Raw genomic sequence first — 21,730 nt, 5'->3', positions numbered from 1 at the left:
TGAAAAACATATGCAGCGCATTCAGTAGGGCTAACATTACATCCAATTTACCATTTTTAAATCTGTGCAATATCTCCGTTTTGTTTGCTTATGAACTCTATTGTATATGTAATTAAATAAAATTTATATGTGGTGAAGTTCAGACAAAAGCAGATTGTGCGGCACCCATGGGCAGCCATGGCACACCAAGGTGACACAACACCCACTTTGGGAACCACTGATCAAACCCAGGTATCCACAAGACTATGTAGCTGGCCATCATTCAGTAAATCCATCTGTAAATCCGTCCACCTTTCCATTCATCTGTCGCCCTTTTCTCGCCGTTCATTATGGACCAGGTATGGACCGAAGTCACTCTACCACTGGATACTATCTATCCACTTTCAGAAAGCATTCAGCCAGTTTCACATTTTCTGGTGTTATGACCTCAACCCAAAATAGATTTATCAGATTATTCTTTCCTCAATCTCCACAAAATACCCCATAATGACGTCACAAAGTGAGAACAATTAGAAATTGTTTTTAAAGATATTCCGAAGATAAATCAGCATTTTGTTTTACTTCATTTATACAAAAAAGTGCACCAGACATTCATTTATCATTATGGTTTGCTGTGAATCAACGACTGAAATTTCATACGTGATCCATTTTGACTTCAGGCAGTAACACCATAAAGTGAGGGTAAAGTCAAGAAGGCTGAATAGTTTCTTCTACTGTATATCCATCTGTTTTTCGATCCATCTCTCACCTCTTTCTCCAGCAGTTCGCTGTGCACCAGGCGTGGTTTGCTGTAGGTGAAGGTGCCCGCAGAGCTGGTATCTCTGTAGCTGGAGGTCAGAATCGTCATCATGTCTTCATATTCTCTGGACTCAGTGGACACGTACTGGAACAGAGCTGGACACACACACACACACACACACACACACACACACACACACACACACAGAGGTCAGCAAGTCCTAACAATCCTTAAACCCAGAATGTGATTTTACCTCGTCTTCCACAGGTTTCTTTGGTATAAAACAGCAGTTGGAAAGTTAACTTTATTGCACGTTGTACCAGTTCCTTTGGTTTCACACTTGCGTAAAACCAAATGGAAAAATACAAATGAAATCATTACCCAATAAACAGTATACAAACTGAACCACGGATTTACTGAACTGTTACTCTATTTCACACAGCTCAAGACAGAATTGGAAATTTATTTCAGTGCCTCTGTGTCAGCTAACAGCTGATCATCAAAGCCTCTCCTCATACCTGACCAACATTTTCACCCCTGGTCCAGTCAGACTATCTTCTCTCAATTAGCTGTATTGGGTATGAAGGTTACTAGATTACAGTCTCTGAACAATAGCAGGACTATCCACATAGAATTGAATCAAGGGCAACTGGACATTGTAGATTCCTGAAGACAATTCACTTCTTCATTTCTGACAGACTGGAGGGGAGTATTTAGCCTGTGTGTGGACGCTCTTCAGGTCGTTGGCTCAGTAGTGCTCCTGCCTGTTATGACCTTACAACGTATGTGTCATTAAGGTCACCTGACTCCAGGAATAAATAATGATTGTTTGGGTCACCTGGAATCAGGTGACCCAACTATCATTATGAGACAGCCATTAAATAAACGCATGGCTCAACACCAGGACCAACTCTTCAGGTGAGAAAAGCGACACTCCTTCGAGGGCTGTAACATTCACACTGGATCAGGAGGACAGATGGTTTGAAAGACCATGGCTAAACAGAGGAGGAGATCTGAGACACCATCTATCTGTATAACAGACACCAACAATGCTGTCCTGTCAATCTTTCCCAGGAAATTAAACCAATCACACTGGGCCTCACAAGACCCTAATGACCATCATTCACTCCTGGAGTCAGGTGACAATAAGTGATGTTCTTTTAGTGTACTTTATCATGTAAAATTTTCAAGCTCTTGCTACTCTGATGCAGACTTATCTATCCCAATACAGACAACTGCAAAAAAAAGAAATCACTACCAAAAGGTCTCCTGCTTCGTACAGGAGCAGCTGGTCAGCACCACGGACAGCAGTTGCCTGGTTTTATCTGTGTTGACACTTTCTCTTAGGTGACTCTTTTGCCCTGTATGATGGCACCTTTTAACCTCTTGGGTGCTTCCTTCAGAAATAGCTACTTTTTTTCCTGTCACAACTTTTTTTCCATTCAGGTTTTGTTCAAAATATGATGATAACCATCATGCTATTAGCTGAATGCATCATCACCCTATTCTCAAATGAAGAGACCAGGATGTCCTCCACAACAGAACACACAAAACAAAATGACAAAATAAAGTAAAGCACAGGGAACCAAAATCAAGCATATGACATAAAACAGGCTGTTGGAAAGGGATGACAAGCTTAAGTAAGTAAGTAAGTAAGTAAATTTTATTTATAGAGCGCTTTTCACAGCCAGAGGCACAAAGTACTGTACAATACACAATACAATGGTTAAAAATACCAGTTAAATAATAAATATAATAAATATGAAATACAAAATACCAATACCAGCTTAGCTCATATACATAATACATAATCATAATACATAATCCACTGCTGTTTAAACTGTTAATACTTCTGTTTAAATTCCACTGCTGTTTAAACTGTTAATACTTCTGTTTAAATTGTTCATATTTCTATCCTTTTATAATCCTTGTTTATAGTGTTTATATTGCTTACTGCTATTTATCATGTGTATACTGTATATTTCTTCTAAATTTGCACATTGACCTACCTCTATGCACATTTTATACACCCATGCACACGTTTTTTTTTTTTTTTTTTTTTTTTCCTGTTTTTTTGTTGCACATTGCTTTTTGCACACTGGGTTGTACTTAGGTTATTCTGTTGTACTCAGATCTTATTCTGTTGTACTTAGATCTTATTCTTTATTTTTATTTTTTTATTTACTTAACCTGTAATCTGTGGATACTGCTAAAAAAATGTGAATTTCCTGCGGGATGAATAAAGTATCTATCTATCTATCTATCTCTAATTTACATGACTGTTAGGCCTTGGCCAGAGCGATATCTCAATGTTGTGATGAGACCAGCCATCAACCGAGATTTTATATACAGTAGTCTTAAAACATGACGTTAAAATAGGTGTGTCTCATGCATGCTTTTGGATATGGGGAGAACTTGCCTTGTTCTAAGTCTTTAATGTCCCCATGGGAGGGAAAATTAGGTTGTCGCCGGATACACAACATGACACATGGAAAAACGAATTTCTTTCTAAAAACTTTCTAAAAAAGTTGAGTTACTGAGTGTGCATTTTTCAGCTCAGGTAGCTGCCATGTAAAGAGCACTGATGTTGAAAGGTAGGTGTCCTGCGTCGAGGGTTGGGTACTGAATTCTGTGCTTTTAAGGGTAACGAACAAATGGTGTCGGTACTATCAAGCACTTATTCCCGTTAGATCAATCAGCGCCAAATTTCAGTATCTTGAGAGCAGATTGTACTGTGAATGCAAATAGATTGTGAATGCAAATAGATTGTGCTGTGAATGCATCAGGAATCCTTACATTTAGATTCCTGATGCGTCTTTCAAAAAAATCTTGCTTTTTGCACGTATGCATCTCGGTGAGAGTATACATTAGAGAGAGGAAACCGAGCAGGCAACCTGTGAGAGTATGGTATCCATGCCGTAAACCTACAGCTTGTTCAAGTCCAACACAGTCAGGACGATGGAAAGCCAAAAACAGTCACATTCTTCACCTTTTCCCAACTCCACTCTATGACTCTTAAACCTTTGGATAGATATCACATGTGGGTTTTCTCTGGCTTTTTGGAGGTATTAGGTTCCATTTCGCTGGTGAACGTGGGGCGGGGGACTACGCGGTATGTGTGTGTGCCTGTGTCTCTGCAGCTTCATCAATAAGATAACTGCATTCCCAGTTACTAGACTGCAACCAAAATGCTCGCATAGCAAATCTGTTCTATTCAGAAAAGTGCAAGTTCATATTTGACTTGGACACATTCATGTGAGGGTCCACCTAGGAGGCTACACATCCACAGACTGACAGGCACAACATTTTTATTAGCCCTATTTTTTTTAGCTTGAATGCTGCCTATTAAAACCTCTCCCCCCCCCCCCCCCCCCCCCCCCTTATTTACCATTCAATCAACTTGGGCGCAGTGCCAGTTTTTGCGCAGTCTTACAATGGCAGGGAAAACATCTAACCTTAAAGGTAATCTAAATGGATCGCTCCGTTTTGAATCAGCCCCCTTCACTGAATCAATGCCATTCAGTGAATGAGGGAATGAAGGCACTGCGGATTTCCACTTGTTCACAGACTGAACATTATCATGTCGTTTGTGTTGTAAGAGTCTGAGCTGACTCTGAAAATTTTGAGTCAGGTACAGCCCTAGACTAAAATGTCATTGGGATGTGACACTGTTTTGAGGTATATTTTCAACAAGTACATCAATATAACCGTAACTATAATTGTATATCATCAAACACCACTTTAACACTTCAATTTGTGGAATTTTGGGACTCAAATGACCACCAGTGGATCCTGGGGACTGACTACATTGAAAATCAATCTACATCACAGAAAGAGTTCACTCTGCCGTGTCTGATAGTGTTCACATGACTGAGCTGAACAGACACAAACAATCCTGAGACTGTTGAGACTGCGCTGGAAGTAGGGACTCAAATCCTTACATTGTTTTGATTATCATTACTTATCATTATCTGCTAGGAACATTTCATTCAGCTGGCTGTGTCCCATTCCCTCTGCTACACCTAGCCCAACCCACCCAACACCCCAATCCCAAAGGACTCCAAATGTGTGAGATGAAAATCCTGACACACTGTCAATAACAACAATTACAGACTGTGCTATTGTTTGTTTAATGAGAGGATATCAGAGATACTTCTGTCTTTTCTGAATTTAGCACCACATCTTAAATCAGTGCTGATCAGGGGAGAACAGATCTGAGTACACACACACACACACACACACACACACACACACACACACACACACGTGAGCGTAAACAAACCTTGACAGAGGCACCTGCTGCCTATGCTAACGTGCTAATGTTAGCTAACAGAGTGTCGACCCGAACACAAGCTTTAAATTCATCAGTGAGAAACTCGTGTAAATCAGAAAAGTGTGAGGTTGCACACACCGAGACACTAAAGCGGTGCAGAATGAAAAACAACAGCTGGAAAGCGTCAAACCTTCTATCTGACACAGCTAGCCAGCTTCCTCTCTCACTAGCTTAGCTATCGTTAGCTTGCCCCCCCAACTTCCTGGCTAGCTCTTTAACTTCACCTACACCGGATTAAATTGAATGTATGATACGTAATCTGTGTAAATTACAGCTGTAAAGCGGCGCAGAAACTGGGGAAGAGATTTAAACACTGGGGACTGATGGTTAGCATACCTGGGACCACAACATAAACAAGAGTGTCCGATAATGGACGCTTATACGTTAACGGTTAAAAGGCGGAGTGACAACGTCTAACAAGAATAGTGGCGAAGTAAACGACTGAGAAAAGGCAATAAAGAGATAAATAAATTAATAACATGTAGATTTAGTTTTATCTAAAGTATGTTAATTTAGCTTTAAACGATAGCAAACCCAATAAAGGCAGGCGAGGTGGAGCAGTTCACCTAGTTTCTCCTTGGTTTTCCTCGGGATGTGGAACCTGAGCGGCTCCATAGGCATGTGTCTCTGGTGGACTGAAGCCGAGCTTCTCCTCTCGGTCACCCGGCCGGCAGCCCTCGGTCTGTCCGGACCCGGAGCCTGTGCTTCCCTGGCAGCATGGAGCTCGGTTGACGTTAGCTCGCCATTTTGCTGGCCCCCGACATCCGCGACGGAGCTCTGCCGCGGCCGGGCTGCCTCTCTCCGGGCCGGGCTGCCGCCGCCGTCCATCGCTGAATCCTCCACCGGGTCGAAGTCTCTCTTTGTAACCGTCGCTCTGTCACCGTCTCGCGGCTCAAACCCTGCGCTTGCACCCGCTGTTGGCGCAGGGGGTCGGACCTGCACGCACGCATACGCACACACATACACACACACACACACCGCGCCCAGAGCTGCGTGTTGGTGAGGGGTCAGGACGCTGCGTGATCACGTGGTTCATGTAGCCTCCTGGTGGCTCCCGCACACAGCCTGGCGTCCGGTGTAGGTCCGCGGACCACCACAATACCGCATCAGCACTGTTATAACCCCGCGGTACGATGGCGTGTCAGGGCCACTCTGAGGAAAAACTGCGGGACGGGGGGTAATATTCCCATGAAAACTCAGACATTCCGAGATTAAAGTCCTAAATTTACAAGAAAAAATCTCCAATTTATTAGAAAAAAACTCAAAAATTCTGAGATTAGAAAGTCACAGACATATGAGAAAAAAAACTCAGGAAAATAGCTTTTCTTTTACTTTGATCAAAGACAGGTGTATTAGGGCCATTGTTGGGAGAGAACAAAATTACAGTCAGAGGGGTTAATATTATTCCGATTAAAAGTTAAAGTGGTAAATTTACAAGAAAAAACTCACAAATGTGTGAGGGAAAAAAAACTCAAAAATGTGGCGCTTATGAAGTCACAAATTTATGAGAAAAAATATGATATATAAATATAAATATTAAATATAAAAAATATGTTTCTTTTACTTTGTCAAAGAAAGACATCACTTCGCTGAGATGGCATATTAGGGCAGGGGCACCACCAGGGATTTTGGGCCCCATGAAAAGAAATCTTATTGTATAGCCGGCTTATTGTATAGCCGGCCAATAGGGAAACCTTTTTATTTCAGGCCTTTCGAGGGACCCCTCCCCCATTGTGGCCCTGAGTAATCAGTCCCGCTTTTCCCCCCACTACGACACCCCTGTATTAAGGTCACTGTAGGGAGAGAGAAAAATTACGGACTCAGAGGAGAGGGGTTAATATAAATATGAGGAAAAAATATATATATTTTCTGAGAATAAAGTGATAAGTTTACAGGGAAAAAAAACTCACAAATGTATGAGAAAAAAATCTTGAAAATTTGGTGATTATGAAGTCACAAATTTATGAGAAAAAATCTCGGAAAAATTGTTTTTCAGTTACCTTTTTTTTTGGTGGTCGAGGAATCTACGACAGCATATTAGTGCCATTGCAGGGGGGAATCATGGAATCTGTAATCATTACACAGTAGCTACTGTATGCTGCTGAAATGCTGCTTCCTTCAATGTAAATTTAATTGTCCAACATAAACTGTTGAGGTGTAACATTTTCAGAATAACTTGTAATGACAGAAAGGAAAAGAAAAAAACACTGCCCACAGTGGACCCATGTAGTCCATTAATTGCATTTATTGTCATTCAATAAATTACAAAAAAAGAGACTTTTACATTTCATCTGTTAGTTTTGTCTGTGTAAATGTGTTTGTGATGATACTTTGAATAACCAATAAAGTTTACTCAAAACAAATTTTCTCCAAGTCCACAGAGTAAACACATAAACATTAAGAAATGCTTTTTAAAAGGGGGAGTCATCAAGTTAGATGTTTTCAAATGTTTTTCAAGAAAAGAAAAAAACCCCTCTAATGTCAATGGGTAAGTAGACACACCATCACAAAACTGTCTTTTCCAAAGAGCATATATTTATTGATAAATACTAGGTGCTGGACAAATAATCATGTGAAAAAACAGAAAAATAGAAAAAATAGAGTCTGAGCATCAAAAAGTAATGGTGCACCAGTGTGTGACGAATCTGGTGCAAGACCTTTTCACACAAAGGGGAATGCAGAGACACACCTTACAAATACCTGTGCAGAGTCTGAACATCCCATAATTGAAACACTATTGTTTCAGTTTTATTTTTCAGTTTGTCTTTGTTCATTTGTTTATCACATGATCTGTGTGATCTGGTGAGCCTGCAGGTATTTGTAAGGTGTGTGTCTCTGCACTCACCTGTGTCTGAGGAGGGACTTCACATGGTGCTACACCATGAAATTTTGATGGGTGCAGAGTATCTAGTGTGCTGACTCTACTTTTCTACAAAATTATACAAAAGATGCACTAAAATCTGACTGCTAAAGAGGAATATATTAGATATCAAGCACATAAAAATGTATGGAAAAATGACAACAAATTAATAGACAAAAAGACGACAAAGAAATTTCAAAGGGAGCCATAATTATCCACATTGTACTTTACATGCTTGTGTACAGCAAACTTAAAACACACAAATAATGGTGGAAATTCATAGCATAGCATAGCCTTGGTATGGCCTGACACAATCACTGTTAAAAGGCACAAATACTGACCATCTACAGTTTAACTAATTAAACCTTGTGTTTATTTTGCCTGTTCTGGTTAACTTAAACGTGAACAGTGTGTCCTTCCTCCTTCCTCCTTCCTCTGCTGTTGCTGAACACATTAACATGTAGAATTGGGTTAAACAATATGGTCAAACAATATGGAGTATGGAGTTAAAAATGTGATGAAATGACTCAAAACATATTTATAACTCCTTCCTATGTGTTTCCAGGGTCAAGGGAAGCATAGCCCAACACAACCTCTGAATCACCTCAGTCCGTCCAGAGAAGAGGAGCTGGAGCTGGGCTTAGAGGAGGCAAGTGGCTGGGCGTCTGTGGCTTCCTCCTTCCCCTTCCTTCCGCCCTTCCTCCGTTTTCTTCTTGCGCTCAGTCTCTTTTCAGATTTTCGGTTTCCCGGCTGACGCTGAAAGAAGGGGAGAAAAAAGGTTTAGTCAAAGTCATCAGGAACAATCCGACAATGATTAGACATTTAACACTAAAAATTAGGTGAGCTAGTCCTGCACAAACACATTGCATTTGTACTTCTCGTTGGCCATCAACAACTTTTGCAAATTAGGATGAAAATGTGATGATTTTTTTTGGAACAGCCGTATCAGTCTCTCATGTGTCCATACTTGTTATGGAGCTGCAGTTATTATCTCATGTTTTTTGTTTCACTTGAGGTCAAGAGAAGGAAGACTCCGGCAAGAATCAGAATCAGGATTAGGATCAGGATCAGGGTGACATAGCCAGAGTTCACCGTCTGCACAACTGTACACTATTTAAACTGTTTATTTAACCATTTAATGGTGCAATCATTTTATTAAATTAGATTTTTTAAAAAAATTAATTAAAATCAAATAGATAAATCAAATTTAATTAATTAATTAATAATACACCTGTAGGACTTGACAACAACTCAACAGTGCAATATCCCTGTGTATACATGGTGTAAATATAACTTTTTTATATATACATATGCCCAATTTCTTATTTCTGCATTTTTTGTTGTAATATTCTGTAGGATTAATGCACATATTTAACCATAATGCACTTAACTTTTTTCAAATTTCTAAGGCACACATATTTATATTTCTTATTTCTTTTTCTTATAATTTAATTCTTCTCTTATCTGAGCAACCGCAATGACCTGATTTCCCCCTCGGTGATCAAAAAAGTTGATTCTGATTCTGATATTTTCATCAGGTATGTTCAGGTATGTTTAATTTTTTTGGTGCACTTTGAGGTTTAACCCTAAATCTGATCTGCAGGTACACTTGAAGGCAGACCAGATTACTCATAACAGAAAGGGAATATTCAAATGTGGTGCCAATAAAATCTAATCTAATCTGGCAGAATAACAAGGAGCAAATGTATGTACTGTATCTTTGCATGACCTCAGAGTTAAGCTGGTGGTATCTGCAATGGATCAGACCCCCTACCAGCTTATCTCATTTAGAAGCCATCAGATAATTTTCTGGAATTATCTGATTATTTTTAATGCTTTGTCACCTGACTGACTAGATGTAAGACATGCAAAGTATATGTAAAATCTGAAGAACTTAAAAGCTTCCAGTCACCTCTGTCACACTGACAATCCACCTCCAAGCTTTGGTGTGTATGATTCTCCTGATGTCACAGCATTAAAGGCCTGAAGACCATCTGACTGTTCATTTTTGTTGTAGAATTCCACGACAAAGGTACTTATATCATTTGCAGCTGGTAGCAGCATTTAGCCTGTGGATTTCAAACCTGGACTCACCAGACATCACAGAGCAGCTGCAACGTTCATTAGTCCTTCATTTTAGCTATTAATCTATTATATTAGATACTTTAACTGGCATTGGGCATTAAGGTAACGTTAATATATGACCTACAGACTTTCTCTGCTAACTTTAGTTAAATCGTTAAAGATAGTTAATAAGCTGCTGGGAAATGAGGAGCCACTATGCCTTTATATCACATCGTTCATTTGATTCACGTTTTTTTGTTTTTTTTTTTAAACTGTAGCCATAACAATAATGTAGACTGTGAAGGCTTACCTTATCAAAAAATATATAAAACTAAAAAATAAAAAATAAAAAATCACGGCTGATCCATGCAGGTGCTGTGATCCAGGTCGCATTGTTTTGGAAGTATCTGTGATCCGCCATTGCTGAGAAATGATTGGCCCATTAGATGATGATGATGATGATTATGATTCGTCTTCTTCTTCTTCTGCTTCTTTTTCTTCTTGTTCTTCTTCTTGCTCCTCCTCCTCCTCCTCATCTTCTACTGTTTTTTTTTTTTTTTTTTTTTTTTCCCTTGGCGGATCACAAACCAACTTTTAAAGGCACACACCGCCACCTGCTGTATCGGTGTGTGTACACTCCGATGGCATTGTTTGTATGTGCAAACACCGATTAATCTGTAACTGTAGGGAGAAAAAAAATATGGAGCCTAAATATTCCAAGAGGAAAAATCTCATGATTTCCAAGATTAAAGTCAGAAATTTACAAGGAAAAAGCGCAGAAAAATAGATGATCTTTTCCTCTCTGTGTCAGGCCTGCAGGCAAATTCTACTCTGCAGTGGCATTTAGGAACAAGGAAAGCACAGAAGCACAGAATCACAATATTGTTTCACCAGGATTTCCTTCTGTCTGAATCCCACAGGAGGAGGAAAAAAAAAATCTCCTCCTGAGTTTTTTTTCTTCTTGTAAATTTGAGACTTTGCGATCTCAGAGTTTTCGTTTTTCTCTTTTCATTTTTTTCCTCATAAGTTTTTTTTCCTCCTTGTAAATCTAACACTTTAATCTCAGCGAATAATGTCTTAACGTCTCCCTCTCTGAATTATATTTACGGCATTGCATGATGACACGGTAATCCCAATCCAGGTGGTTCCGTTACCATGACAACCGATGGAGTGGTTCTGAGGTGAGACTGCCCCTTTTACCTGTGACTGCTTACAGGACTTTGGTCCAAATGAGCATCATGCAGATACTTTTCTGTTGTTATGTCACATCAATCTGGGAGTATAGAATAGAATAGAATAGAATAGAATAGAATAGAATAGAGTTTATCTGATCAACCAGTGCTTGAACTGTTGATGTGCTTTGAAAATATAACCTCTCATCCATATATTCTTCAAACATATTGGTATGGTAAAGCTATGTTTGACACTCCTCTACTTATTTATGGGCTTTCCAGTTAAATAATAAACTAACTATAAACTAATAAAAAAAAAAAAAAAAAACTGGAGATAATATCTGCAGAGGACATGATGCTTTTCTTTTCATTTCTTTTGGCGTTGTCCACTTGTTGCACGGTTCTGGCAGCAGGTGGCAGACTGAGGTTATCTGAGGAAGCAGTCACTTTACCTTCATCCCCCTCAGTGCTGTCTGGTTGTTGGTTTATTTGTTTGTTTGTTTGTTTGTTTGTTTGTTTGTTTGTTTTTTTAAAGATGAATATTGTGTTGCTTGACAAGGTCCATGTTCCATACTGTCACCAAAAAATCTGTGTTCGAGCTCCTTTATTTCACTTCTAAAATACTATTATTTGCAGGTAAAGATAATTAAGAATAGAGCGAAAGATAAAAAAACAATTGGGAGATCCTGATAATATCAAGAACTTATGATATCAAAACTTAACATTATTTGACTTTTTTTTTAATTTCTCGCTATAGGATGAATTGTCAGATGAAATTTAATTTGAACAGGTGCAGATATGATTTGTTTTTGTACTGCAATTGCATGGCACTTGGCATGTGTATATGTATATGTATGCTTATATGTTTTATGTTTGTTGTAAATTGTATAAGTATTTTATATTATTTGTGTTTTTGGTCATTTGATTTCTGTAAATACTGTAAATGTATTTTGTGGTTGTGTCTGTGAACCTGAACTGATATGTGGTGATTATAAGGAACAAACCACTCGTGATCTGCCCATTTCATCGAAGCTTAAACTGAAGAAATGTTTAAACTCAGACTGAATAATAATGTGCTGTTTGTCAACACATCACCATGGTAACACAACACCACCCCCCATCCACACCAGCTGGGTTTCGCTTTAAAAGATCAACATATAAATTTCCCAGAGTTCAGTTCTTACGTAACATCAGTGGCCTGGAAAGAAACACATCCCGCCTCCAGTTTTTTGCAGTTCTTAGGTCATTTTAGCTTGTTACAACATTAAAAAAGACAGAGGCAGGAAACCATTCATTTTTTCAATCATTTATGTTTTTCAGGAATAAAACATTTTCTCGTTTAATTTTCATATATGATTTAAATCCTGCAATGACTTTGAGCAGATTTTAAGAGGTCAAGGGTCATGAGACTCTAAATATAAAGACAACTACGGAAACTGAAGGCTCATGTGAGAGAAACACCAAATGAAGATAGTGAAGAACTCGGTGAGCACAAAGCTGAGTGTGAACTTGACAAATGAAATGGAAAACAGACAGTCAGGTCAAACTTAATTTGTGCGGCACATTTCACACACAGGGGCAACTGTCTTGCTCTGAGTGAGACAAACTGTAATCTGATTTTTCTGGTTTGCTCTGGTATCTGGTGGGTTATGTCCTGGTCTGGCAGCTGCTGGTTCTTCTGTGGTATTTTGTGAAATGCAGTGACCTCTGTTCCTCCTGTTATAGCCCAATTGCAAAAGGTTCCGACTGCAAAGAAATGTGGAATTTCATTCATTTTGTCAGGAGGAGAAGGCAGTATACAGTTAGGTCCATAGATATTTTGACAGTGACACAATATTCATAGTTTTGCTCTTATACATCACCACAGTGGATGTGAAATGGAGTAACACATGTTGTAGGCACTGTTATGGCATGGGCATGTATGGCTGCCAGTGGAACTGGCTCACTAGTGTTTATTGATGATGTGACTGCTGCTGGAAGTAGCAGGATGAATCCTGATGTTTATAGGGCTTTACTATCTGCTCAGATTCGGCCAAATGCCACTAAACTGATAGGACAGCAATTAAGAGTGCGGATGGACAATGACCCAAAACATACTGCAAAAGCAACCCAAGAGTGGAATGTTCTTCAATGGCCAAGACAGTCCCCAGAGGTCAACCCAGCTGAGCTGCTTTTCAACTGGAAGACCAAACTGGAGGCAGAAAGATCCACAAACCAGCTGCAGCTGAAGGAGCTGCAGTAAAGGCTTGGCAGAGCATCTCAAGGGAGGAAACTCAGAATTTGGTGACGTTGTCCGTTGGTTCTAGACTATAGGCAGTCATAGACTGCAAAGGATTTTCCTCCAAATATTGAATACAATCCATTATGTATGTTATGTGTAGGTTGTCCAATTACTTTTGAGCCTCTGGAAATGGGGTGACAATGTATAAAACTATAATTTAATGTAACTATAATGTAATTCCTAAAAGATCAATGACATATTTTTGTTCAACCCCTTAAATTAAAGATGAAAATCTGCACTTCAATCACGTCTTGATTACTCCATTTCAAATCCACTGTGGTGGTGACCTGGAAAAAGGCTTTCTCATTCATGTGGTATTTTCATGATTGCCCAGAAGAATGGGAGATTTATTTAATTGAGAAACTGCAAGACGAGATGTGCAATTTTGCCAAGGTGGAGCGGTGGAGTGCTGTCTTGGGCTTCAGACACAAATGTTTTCTCAAAAGCCCTGAATTATTCAAGGGGCATATCTTCGGCCTGCTGGCAGGCCCACCTGATCTTTCAGAGGCTGTGGCAAGGCTCAGTGTTTGAGTTAGAGTGAAGATTCCATGATTTAAATGTTTCATATGACATGAAACTAGATGACCTAAGGCAGGGATAGGCAACCATGTGCCATAGCGAGGGGAAAAGCTGCAGATTTTCATTCCAACCAAAAACTTCACCAGGTGATTTCACTGATTAGTCCTTCCTCTCTGCTTGAAGGAGAGGCGATCACTGAAATCACCTGGTGGCTTTTGTGGTTAGAGTGAAAACCTGCAGCCTCTCTGTTCACTATGGCACATGGTTGCCTATCCGTGACCCAAGGAATCCCTTTGTACAAGAGTGTCATGCAATGTTGTGTGGTATTTTCAGAGGAGTCCTTTGACCTCTGGGCCTAAGATACATACAGTACAGGCCAAAAGTTTGGACACACCTTCTCATTCAATGCGTTTTCTTTATTTTCATGACTATTTACATTGTAGATTCTCACTGAAGGAATCAAAACTATGAATGAACACATGTGGAGTTATGTACTTAACAAAAAAAGGTGAAATAACTGAAAACATGTTTTATATTCTAGTTTCTTCAAAATAGCCACCCTTTGCTCTGATTACTGCTTTGCACACTCTTTGAATTCTCTCGATGAACTTCAAGAGGTAGTCACCTGAAATGGTTTTCACTTCACAGGTGTGCCTTATCAGGGTTAATTAGTGGAATTTCTTGCTTTATCAATGAGGTTGGGACCATCAGTTGTGTTGTGCAGAAGTCAGGTTACTACACAGCCGACAGCCCTATTGGACAACTGTTAAAATTCATATTATGGCAAGAACCAATCAGCTAACTAATGAAAAACGAGTGGCCATCATTACTTTAAGAAATGAAGGTCAGTCAGTCCGGAAAATTGCAAAAACTTTAAATGTGTCCCCAAGTGGAGTCGCAAAAACCATCAAGCGCTACAACGAAACTGGCACACATGAGGACCAACCCAGGAGAGGAAGACCAAGAGTCACCTCTGCTTCTGAGGACAAGTTCATCCAAGTCACCAGCCTCAGAAATCGCAAGTTAACAGCAGCTCAGATCAGAGACCAGATAAATGCCACACAGAGTTCTAGCAGCAGACCCATCTCTAGAACAACTGTTAAGAGGAGACTGCGCCAATCAGGCCTTCATGGTCAAACAGCTGCTAGGAAACCACTGCTACGGAGAGGCAACAAGCAGAAGAGATTTGTTTGGGCCAAGAAACACAAGGAATGGACATTAGACCAGTGGAAATCTGTGCTTTGGTCTGATGAGTCCAAATTTGAGATCTTTGGTTCCAACCGCCGTGTCTTTGTGAGACGCAGAAAAGGTGAACGGATGGATTCCACATGCCTGGTTCCCACTGTGAAGCATGGAGGAGGAGGTGTGATGGTGTGGGGGTGTTTTGCTGGTGACACTGTTGGGGATTTATTCAAAATTGAAGGCACACTGAACCAGCATGGCTACCACAGCATCCTGCAGCGACATGCCATCCCATCCGGTTTGCGTTTAGTTGGACGATCATTCATTTTTCAACAGGACAATGAGCCCAAACACACCTCCAGGCTGTGTAAGGGCTATTTGACCAAGAAGGAGAGTGATGGAGTGCTGCGGCAGATGACCTGGCCTCCACAGTCACCGGACCTGAACCCAATCCAGATGGTTTGGGGTGAGCTGGACCGCAGAGTGAAGGCAAAGGGGCCAACAAGTGCTAAACACCTCTGGGAACTCCTTCAAGACTGTTGGAAAACCATTTCAGGTGACTACCTCTTGAAGCTCATCGAGAAAATGCCAAGAGTGTGCAAAGCAGTAATCAGAGCAAAGGGTGGCTATTTTGAAGAAACTAGAATATAAAACATGTTTTCAGTTATTTCACCTTTTTTTGTTAAGTACATAACTCCACATGTGTTCATTGATAGTTTTGATGCCTTCAGTTAGAATTTACAACAGGGCCGGGTCTAGCCAGGCATGTATGAGGGGGCAGCCACAAATGTTGAGGGGGCATTGTGCTCCAGCACCTTTTACCATGTCTAACTGAATATATTTTGGGGGATTAGTTTGAGGGGGCACAACATTTATTTGAGGGGGCCAGGCCCCCTCTTGCCCCTGCGTAGACCCGGCCCTGATCTACAATGTAAATAGTCATGAAAATAAAGAAAACGCATTGAATGAGAAGGTGTGTCCAAACTTTTGGCCTGTACTGTATGACAGAAGACATAAATCAGTCAGTGTGGTCAGGCGTTGGTGCTTTAAAACTACAATTGAATCGCCTGTTTTTGCGCCAAACTTTGCGTTTGGTTTTGCTGTTTGGAACATCCCCTTAACTAGAAATTCTTTCTTTCGTTATTTTCTGTGATTTAAACAAATGACTGATGATAATTAGTCCCCCGCTCTCTGTCCATGGTGCTGAAATGTGAAGCAAACAGACGCGATGAAAGCTGCTTTCTCTGCTCTCTCTTAGTCGCGCATCACATGCAAACATGAGGCATCGTGAATGTGACAGAGAGCTGTATGTGTGTTCAAACAGTTTTCAACAGAAGAGCAGCTGCTTCTGTTCTGGCTGCTCAAAACCTGAATCAGGCAGTAAAAACCTTCAGACATCATCAGATGTTCAAGTTCACTGCATCTTTTCCCCACCGGGACAAAACATCATGAATAAACGAGCCGACACATTTCACACCCCTGTGTGCGTGCTTCCATAGTGGGGATACTACTGACGGTTATTGTTATTATTATAACTGTTATTGTTGTTGTTGTTGTTGTTATTGTTTTTGTTGTTGTTGTTGTTATTATTATTATTATTATTATTATTATTATTATTATTATTATCATCATCATCATCATTATTATTATTATTATTATTATTGTTGTTGTTGTTGTTATCATTACTTGTGAGTGTGTTTTTTGTGTGGTCTTGGCTGTTCACTCGGGGCGCCATACAATCTGGCTCCGCCACTTATTCTGTAAAGTAGCTTTAACATCATCTGCCGAAAATGAACAGAAAAAGCCTCAAACAGTGAGTTTTTCCTCGCTGGACTGTGACAATACGATCTCAGGCACACACATCAATGAACTATGTGATTGCATACGTCACATCATCGCACTATGACGTCACAGCCTCCAGAGTGTATTCAAAGCGCAAACAGAGGTCGGTCTGTGTGCAAAACTGAATTCTCATCATGAAGCGTGTGAGGAACTGGTTTTGCTCCAAATTTTCCCTTCGGAAGAGGGACAGGAAGGTCCATCCAGAGTCTCCTCTGGATGAGGCCGAGGCGGCCGCCACCACCGAGCCGCAGAGGCAGACCCCTGCCCACCCAGACAGCACCCATCCAGGCCAAGGCCGGCTGGGTGCACACACAGCCGTGCTGGACAAGCACGGCCAAGAGTCCACTGAGCCCACTGCTGCTGAGGCCGAGGGGAGCACCCCCCTCCGCCCAGCAAGCACAGCTCCAGCTGGACACACCAACGACTCCGGCCCGCCCGCCACCACAACCGGGACTGAGACCATCCACAGCCTCTACACCTACATCAGAGTCGGCGGCACCAACAGGGCCACGGACTTTGTGCATGTCCTTGAGGTCATCATCAAGGAGGTGTCAGGCAAGGTCTCCCAGCTGCAGGCCGGCCTCCCCTCTGGAGACACACCGCCAGCTGAGCACAGCAGAGCCGCAGACGCACAAAAAGAAGCCAAAGAGTGGCGGGTCATCCTCACATCTGTGATGGAGCGATGTGCTGAAATATCACATGTCATATCACAGAGGAAGACCGCACCAAACGCTCTTGAGCTGATGAAGCGTCTGGATGCCATATTCAACACGGCAACCCTCTGCTGCAAACAGCTGGACGTGTTGTTCCCACAGGACAGAGACAAAGCCAAACGCCCCAGCCTGTGGAAGAGGGTCCGCTCAACGATGTCCGGACTTTGGAGAAACCCCAAAGAAACCCTGAGGGCACCGCTGAGTTGGCTCTACAATAAGATTGTATTGCTGATAGGTTTTGAGCTGCTGCTTTCCACGGTTCTTGCGATTTCCACCAGCTTTCCACTGCTTTCCATGCTGCCACTGATCATTGTTGTCTGTCTTATTCTCGGCGTCACTACTGTTCTTGCAGTAGGGGGCCTTGTTTACAACTGTTGCTATTAGACTCGTTGTTCGCTGAGGCAGAAAACAATTTCCATCAGTGGCTGAGTTGGAAAGCTGGGCCGCTTGGCTGGTTGGAGGCAGCAGGCAGTCCACCATCCCTCTACATCTTGTCCTGAAGTTTGTCAACACACAAACCAGACCTGATGGAATAAATAAAATGCAATGCAACAAATTGCAAGTGTGACGCTTTATATTTGTGACCCACAAAATCTGTTTTGTTGTTGTTGTGGTTGTTGTTGTTGTTGTCCAAAGTCAATAGTTTTGTCTTTTTAAGGCATGGGCAGCTCAATGTTCAGAGCAGAGAGGCAGTGTCTGACTTTGAAAACCACTCACTTATCCCATTAAGTGACACCAAACACAATATAACTCTATCCAGTCCAGTGTGACTTGAATCCCTGGCTGTCTGAGGCACAAATGTCATGTTTATTCTTTTTTTTAAGTCGAAAGTGTCCTCAGCTCAGTGCAATTTTACAAAGTGCACCTGTAAGTGCTTTCACCTATAACTGTATCAAAAGAGAGATGTATTTAATTATTTTTATATTCAATGTGTATTCAGTTTGTAGTCTTTTTTTAAAAAAAAAAAAAAAACACCTGCACATGCTGTGATTCTGGATATGAGTGTACTGATTTGTTGTCCTTTATGTGATGTCTGCTTGCCAATATAAATGCCTGTTTGGCATGCCTATAAAGCACTTTTGAATTCTAATTTTGAAAGCAGAGGACAGAGGCCATGAGGTATGAGGGGCGGAGAGAAATAAGGAGGCAGCAGGAGAACTGACCAGGGGAGGAGTGAGGGGAGACATTAGACAGTAGATTACACCCAGCAGATTAGAATATATTATTGTAGGCCTGTATAGAGTGTGCACACATTGTATAATCTCATCTTGGGGAAGGAAGGCCTTGAACTGGTCAATCTGGACAATGGGGTTTCCATCTTTTGAATTCCACATCAACACAACATTTACAGAAGGATCCCTTTTTTTCATTTTATGAAGAGCTACTTAGTCACACAAGTGGCATGCCTGCACACAATTTTGTAAATTTTTGTAAATGTGTTTTTTGCAATGTAAAATGTGGGGAAATCATAGCAAATGCGCCAAACATTCAAAATCATTGGTATGCTCTTTTAAATGTGGGTCTTGGACATGGATTTTAAAGTACAGAACCGGTAAAGATGATGTTGTCAATAAAAGCTTTACACTACATTTTTATGGACATTAAGTTCTACATTTCAGTCCATTTGCTTGTTTCTAAGACATCAACCCATGCAAATATTTGGGGACAGAGCTGTTGTATTCTGCTGATATTTGGAGAAATCTGAGGAACAGCTGATACTGTTCTTTCCCACCTCTCTACAGCCGGAGCCCAGTCGCCATCTTAGTTTAGGAGACAGCTGATTGGCTGTGTGTGTTTGGTGGCCTTATGGTCACGGTGCTGAACAGATGATGCCAGCGATAATAATAATGTGACGTGATCTGTTTCTTAAGAGGAACAGGAGAAGGTCTCAGATCTCATCACCTTGTTGTAGCCTGATAGCTGCTCAGTACAAGATAGCAGCATAGCTATGAGAGTAGATTGGGAGTGTGTGTGTGTGTGTGTGTGTGTGTGTGTGTGTGTGTGTCAGCCGAGGGTCCAGATGACAGTGAGCATGGCCATGATGCCGTTCAGGACAGCAACACTGTAGCCCATGTGGGGACCGTGGCCTGGCATCTGCCTGCACAAACAAGCACACACACACACACACACACACACACACACACACACACACACACACACACACACACACATAAAGACATAATTTCCTTATCATAACCACTTATTAAACACAAAAAGATAGCATCAGAGTTGAAGGGGATACAACATTTTGGCTTTTAGTAAGATTAATGAAGCATTATGAAGACAGCGCTTTGAGCTCAGCCAACTTTAACCCATAAAACTTTGCAATGTGTATTACAACGGCATATTAGGGCCACTGTAGGGAGGAAAAAACAAACGGAGCCGGAGGATGGGGGATGCTATCCTCAGAAAGAAAAAAAAAAAAAAACACTGAATTTTTGAGATTAACGTCATTGATTTATGAGGAAAGGCTCAGTAATTCTGATATTAAAGTTGTAAATTGGAAAAAAACATATACAGTTTATATATAAGAAGCACAAGATCAATAGAGGCTGCGATAGTGATAGACATAGTGATCCCTAGTGACAACATCAGGATGAAGGAACATGAGAAGCTTGAAAAATACCAAGGGCTGAGAGAAGAGCTAGAGAAGATGTGGGGAGTGAAGGCAACAGTGGTGCCGGTGGTAATTTTGTGTGTGTGTGTGTGTGTGTGTGTGTGTGTGTGCGTGTACAGAGAGAAGTGGAGTAAACACTGTTCCACGAATAAATCCTGAAGTTGAGTTTTGATTTGTTTCCTCTTACACCTGGTCCCTGCCTGTACTCATGCCATCTTTCCCTCCACTGAGAGGTAAATAAATAAACAAGTGTGCTGTTGGTTTAAAGCTGCTACGGGCCTTCCATTAGGAACTAATCTGGTTGTGAAAAGGTTTCCTCCCTGCTGCTTAAAACCGCATTCAGACCCAGCGAGCTTCATCTGCATCACAACACACACTGATTAGGTTAATAGCATTAGTGAATCTCTCTGGATTATTGTTATTAGGCCATTATTATGAGGTTAAACTCAGTCAGAGACTCGTAATGGATGGATGGCTGGACTTTCAGCGTTAAAACTAAAACTGATTTTCTACCTTGGTAGCTCAGAAGAAAAGGAGGTGATTTTGCTTTTTTGTGTTGTGGTGTTGTGGTGAGGGTTTTGAATGGGTGCCTCGCCCTAATAACACACACACACACACACACACACACACACACAGAAACACACACACCTCACCTGAGACATGCATCAACACATACATTTACAGCAACATAAAACACACTCCCAGGTGATTTAGCACAATAATACATATGTAAAATACTATCAGACATTATAACTATTTAAACAACATATATTTTCTTGGTGGCTGTGCTTTATTCCAAATATTCTACAAAGGCTTATGATTCCTTCAGTTTTCAATCTTCAATTACTTCAAAGTCCTCCGCTGAATAATAATCAAGCTCTATTAATAATATTAAACATTAAACAAACATGTCTTTAAATAAGGACGGGTAGGACAAAATAAAACAAAATGCATTTCATTTTCAGTTTCATTTCACCCACTTCAGTGGCACAGCCAATTCATTTCATCTCCAGCACCAACACCAGTATCAGTATTACTTTTACTCCATATTCGTACCATATTCCATATGACTACCGATGAATTGTATTTCTAGTACGATTGATGTTGTTGGTCCAGATACTACCACTAATTTAATATCTAATCCTTCTACTACTTGTACTTTTGCTATCATGAATACTGCAGTTACTTTTTAGAACATTATTACCTGCTCTTCAAAGTACTGAGTATGAATTTACACATCTTTATACATCTATATTACCTCATTACATTACTAAATAGTGATATAGTAAATAATATTTCAAAATAAAAATGTTTTCCATAAGGCTGGACAAAGTCTGACAGACATTTTTCAGATATATTTAATTATACATATTACAGGCTTACAGGCATAGTCTGTGCAGAGGTTTAA

At 40.7% G+C, this 21,730-nt stretch overlaps 2 protein-coding genes across 4 annotated transcripts in view; both read right to left on the bottom strand.

The window, feature by feature from the left end:
• The window catches only part of tasora (transcription activation suppressor a), a 44,644-nt gene extending 38,584 nt beyond the window's left edge, over positions 1-6,060 (bottom strand). For all 3 annotated transcript variants that reach the window (XM_030052373.1, XM_030052375.1, XM_030052374.1), the window contains exons 1-2: positions 5,639-6,060; positions 749-894 (exon numbers count right to left, since the gene is read on the bottom strand). In XM_030052373.1, the coding sequence (XP_029908233.1) occupies positions 749-894; positions 5,639-5,900 (408 nt within the window). In that variant the 5' untranslated portion in view covers positions 5,901-6,060. The remainder of the gene's footprint in view (positions 1-748; positions 895-5,638) is intronic.
• The window catches only part of LOC115359829 (zinc finger protein 585A-like), a 1,044,768-nt gene that overhangs the window by 197,834 nt on the left and 825,204 nt on the right, over positions 1-21,730 (bottom strand). The window lies entirely within an intron of this gene.

Source organism: Myripristis murdjan, chromosome 5 (genome assembly GCF_902150065.1).
Source record: "Myripristis murdjan chromosome 5, fMyrMur1.1, whole genome shotgun sequence".
NCBI lineage: Eukaryota > Metazoa > Chordata > Actinopteri > Holocentriformes > Holocentridae > Myripristis > Myripristis murdjan.
Note: the sequence above shows the minus strand (reverse complement) of the source record. Positions and strands in the feature narration are given on the sequence as shown.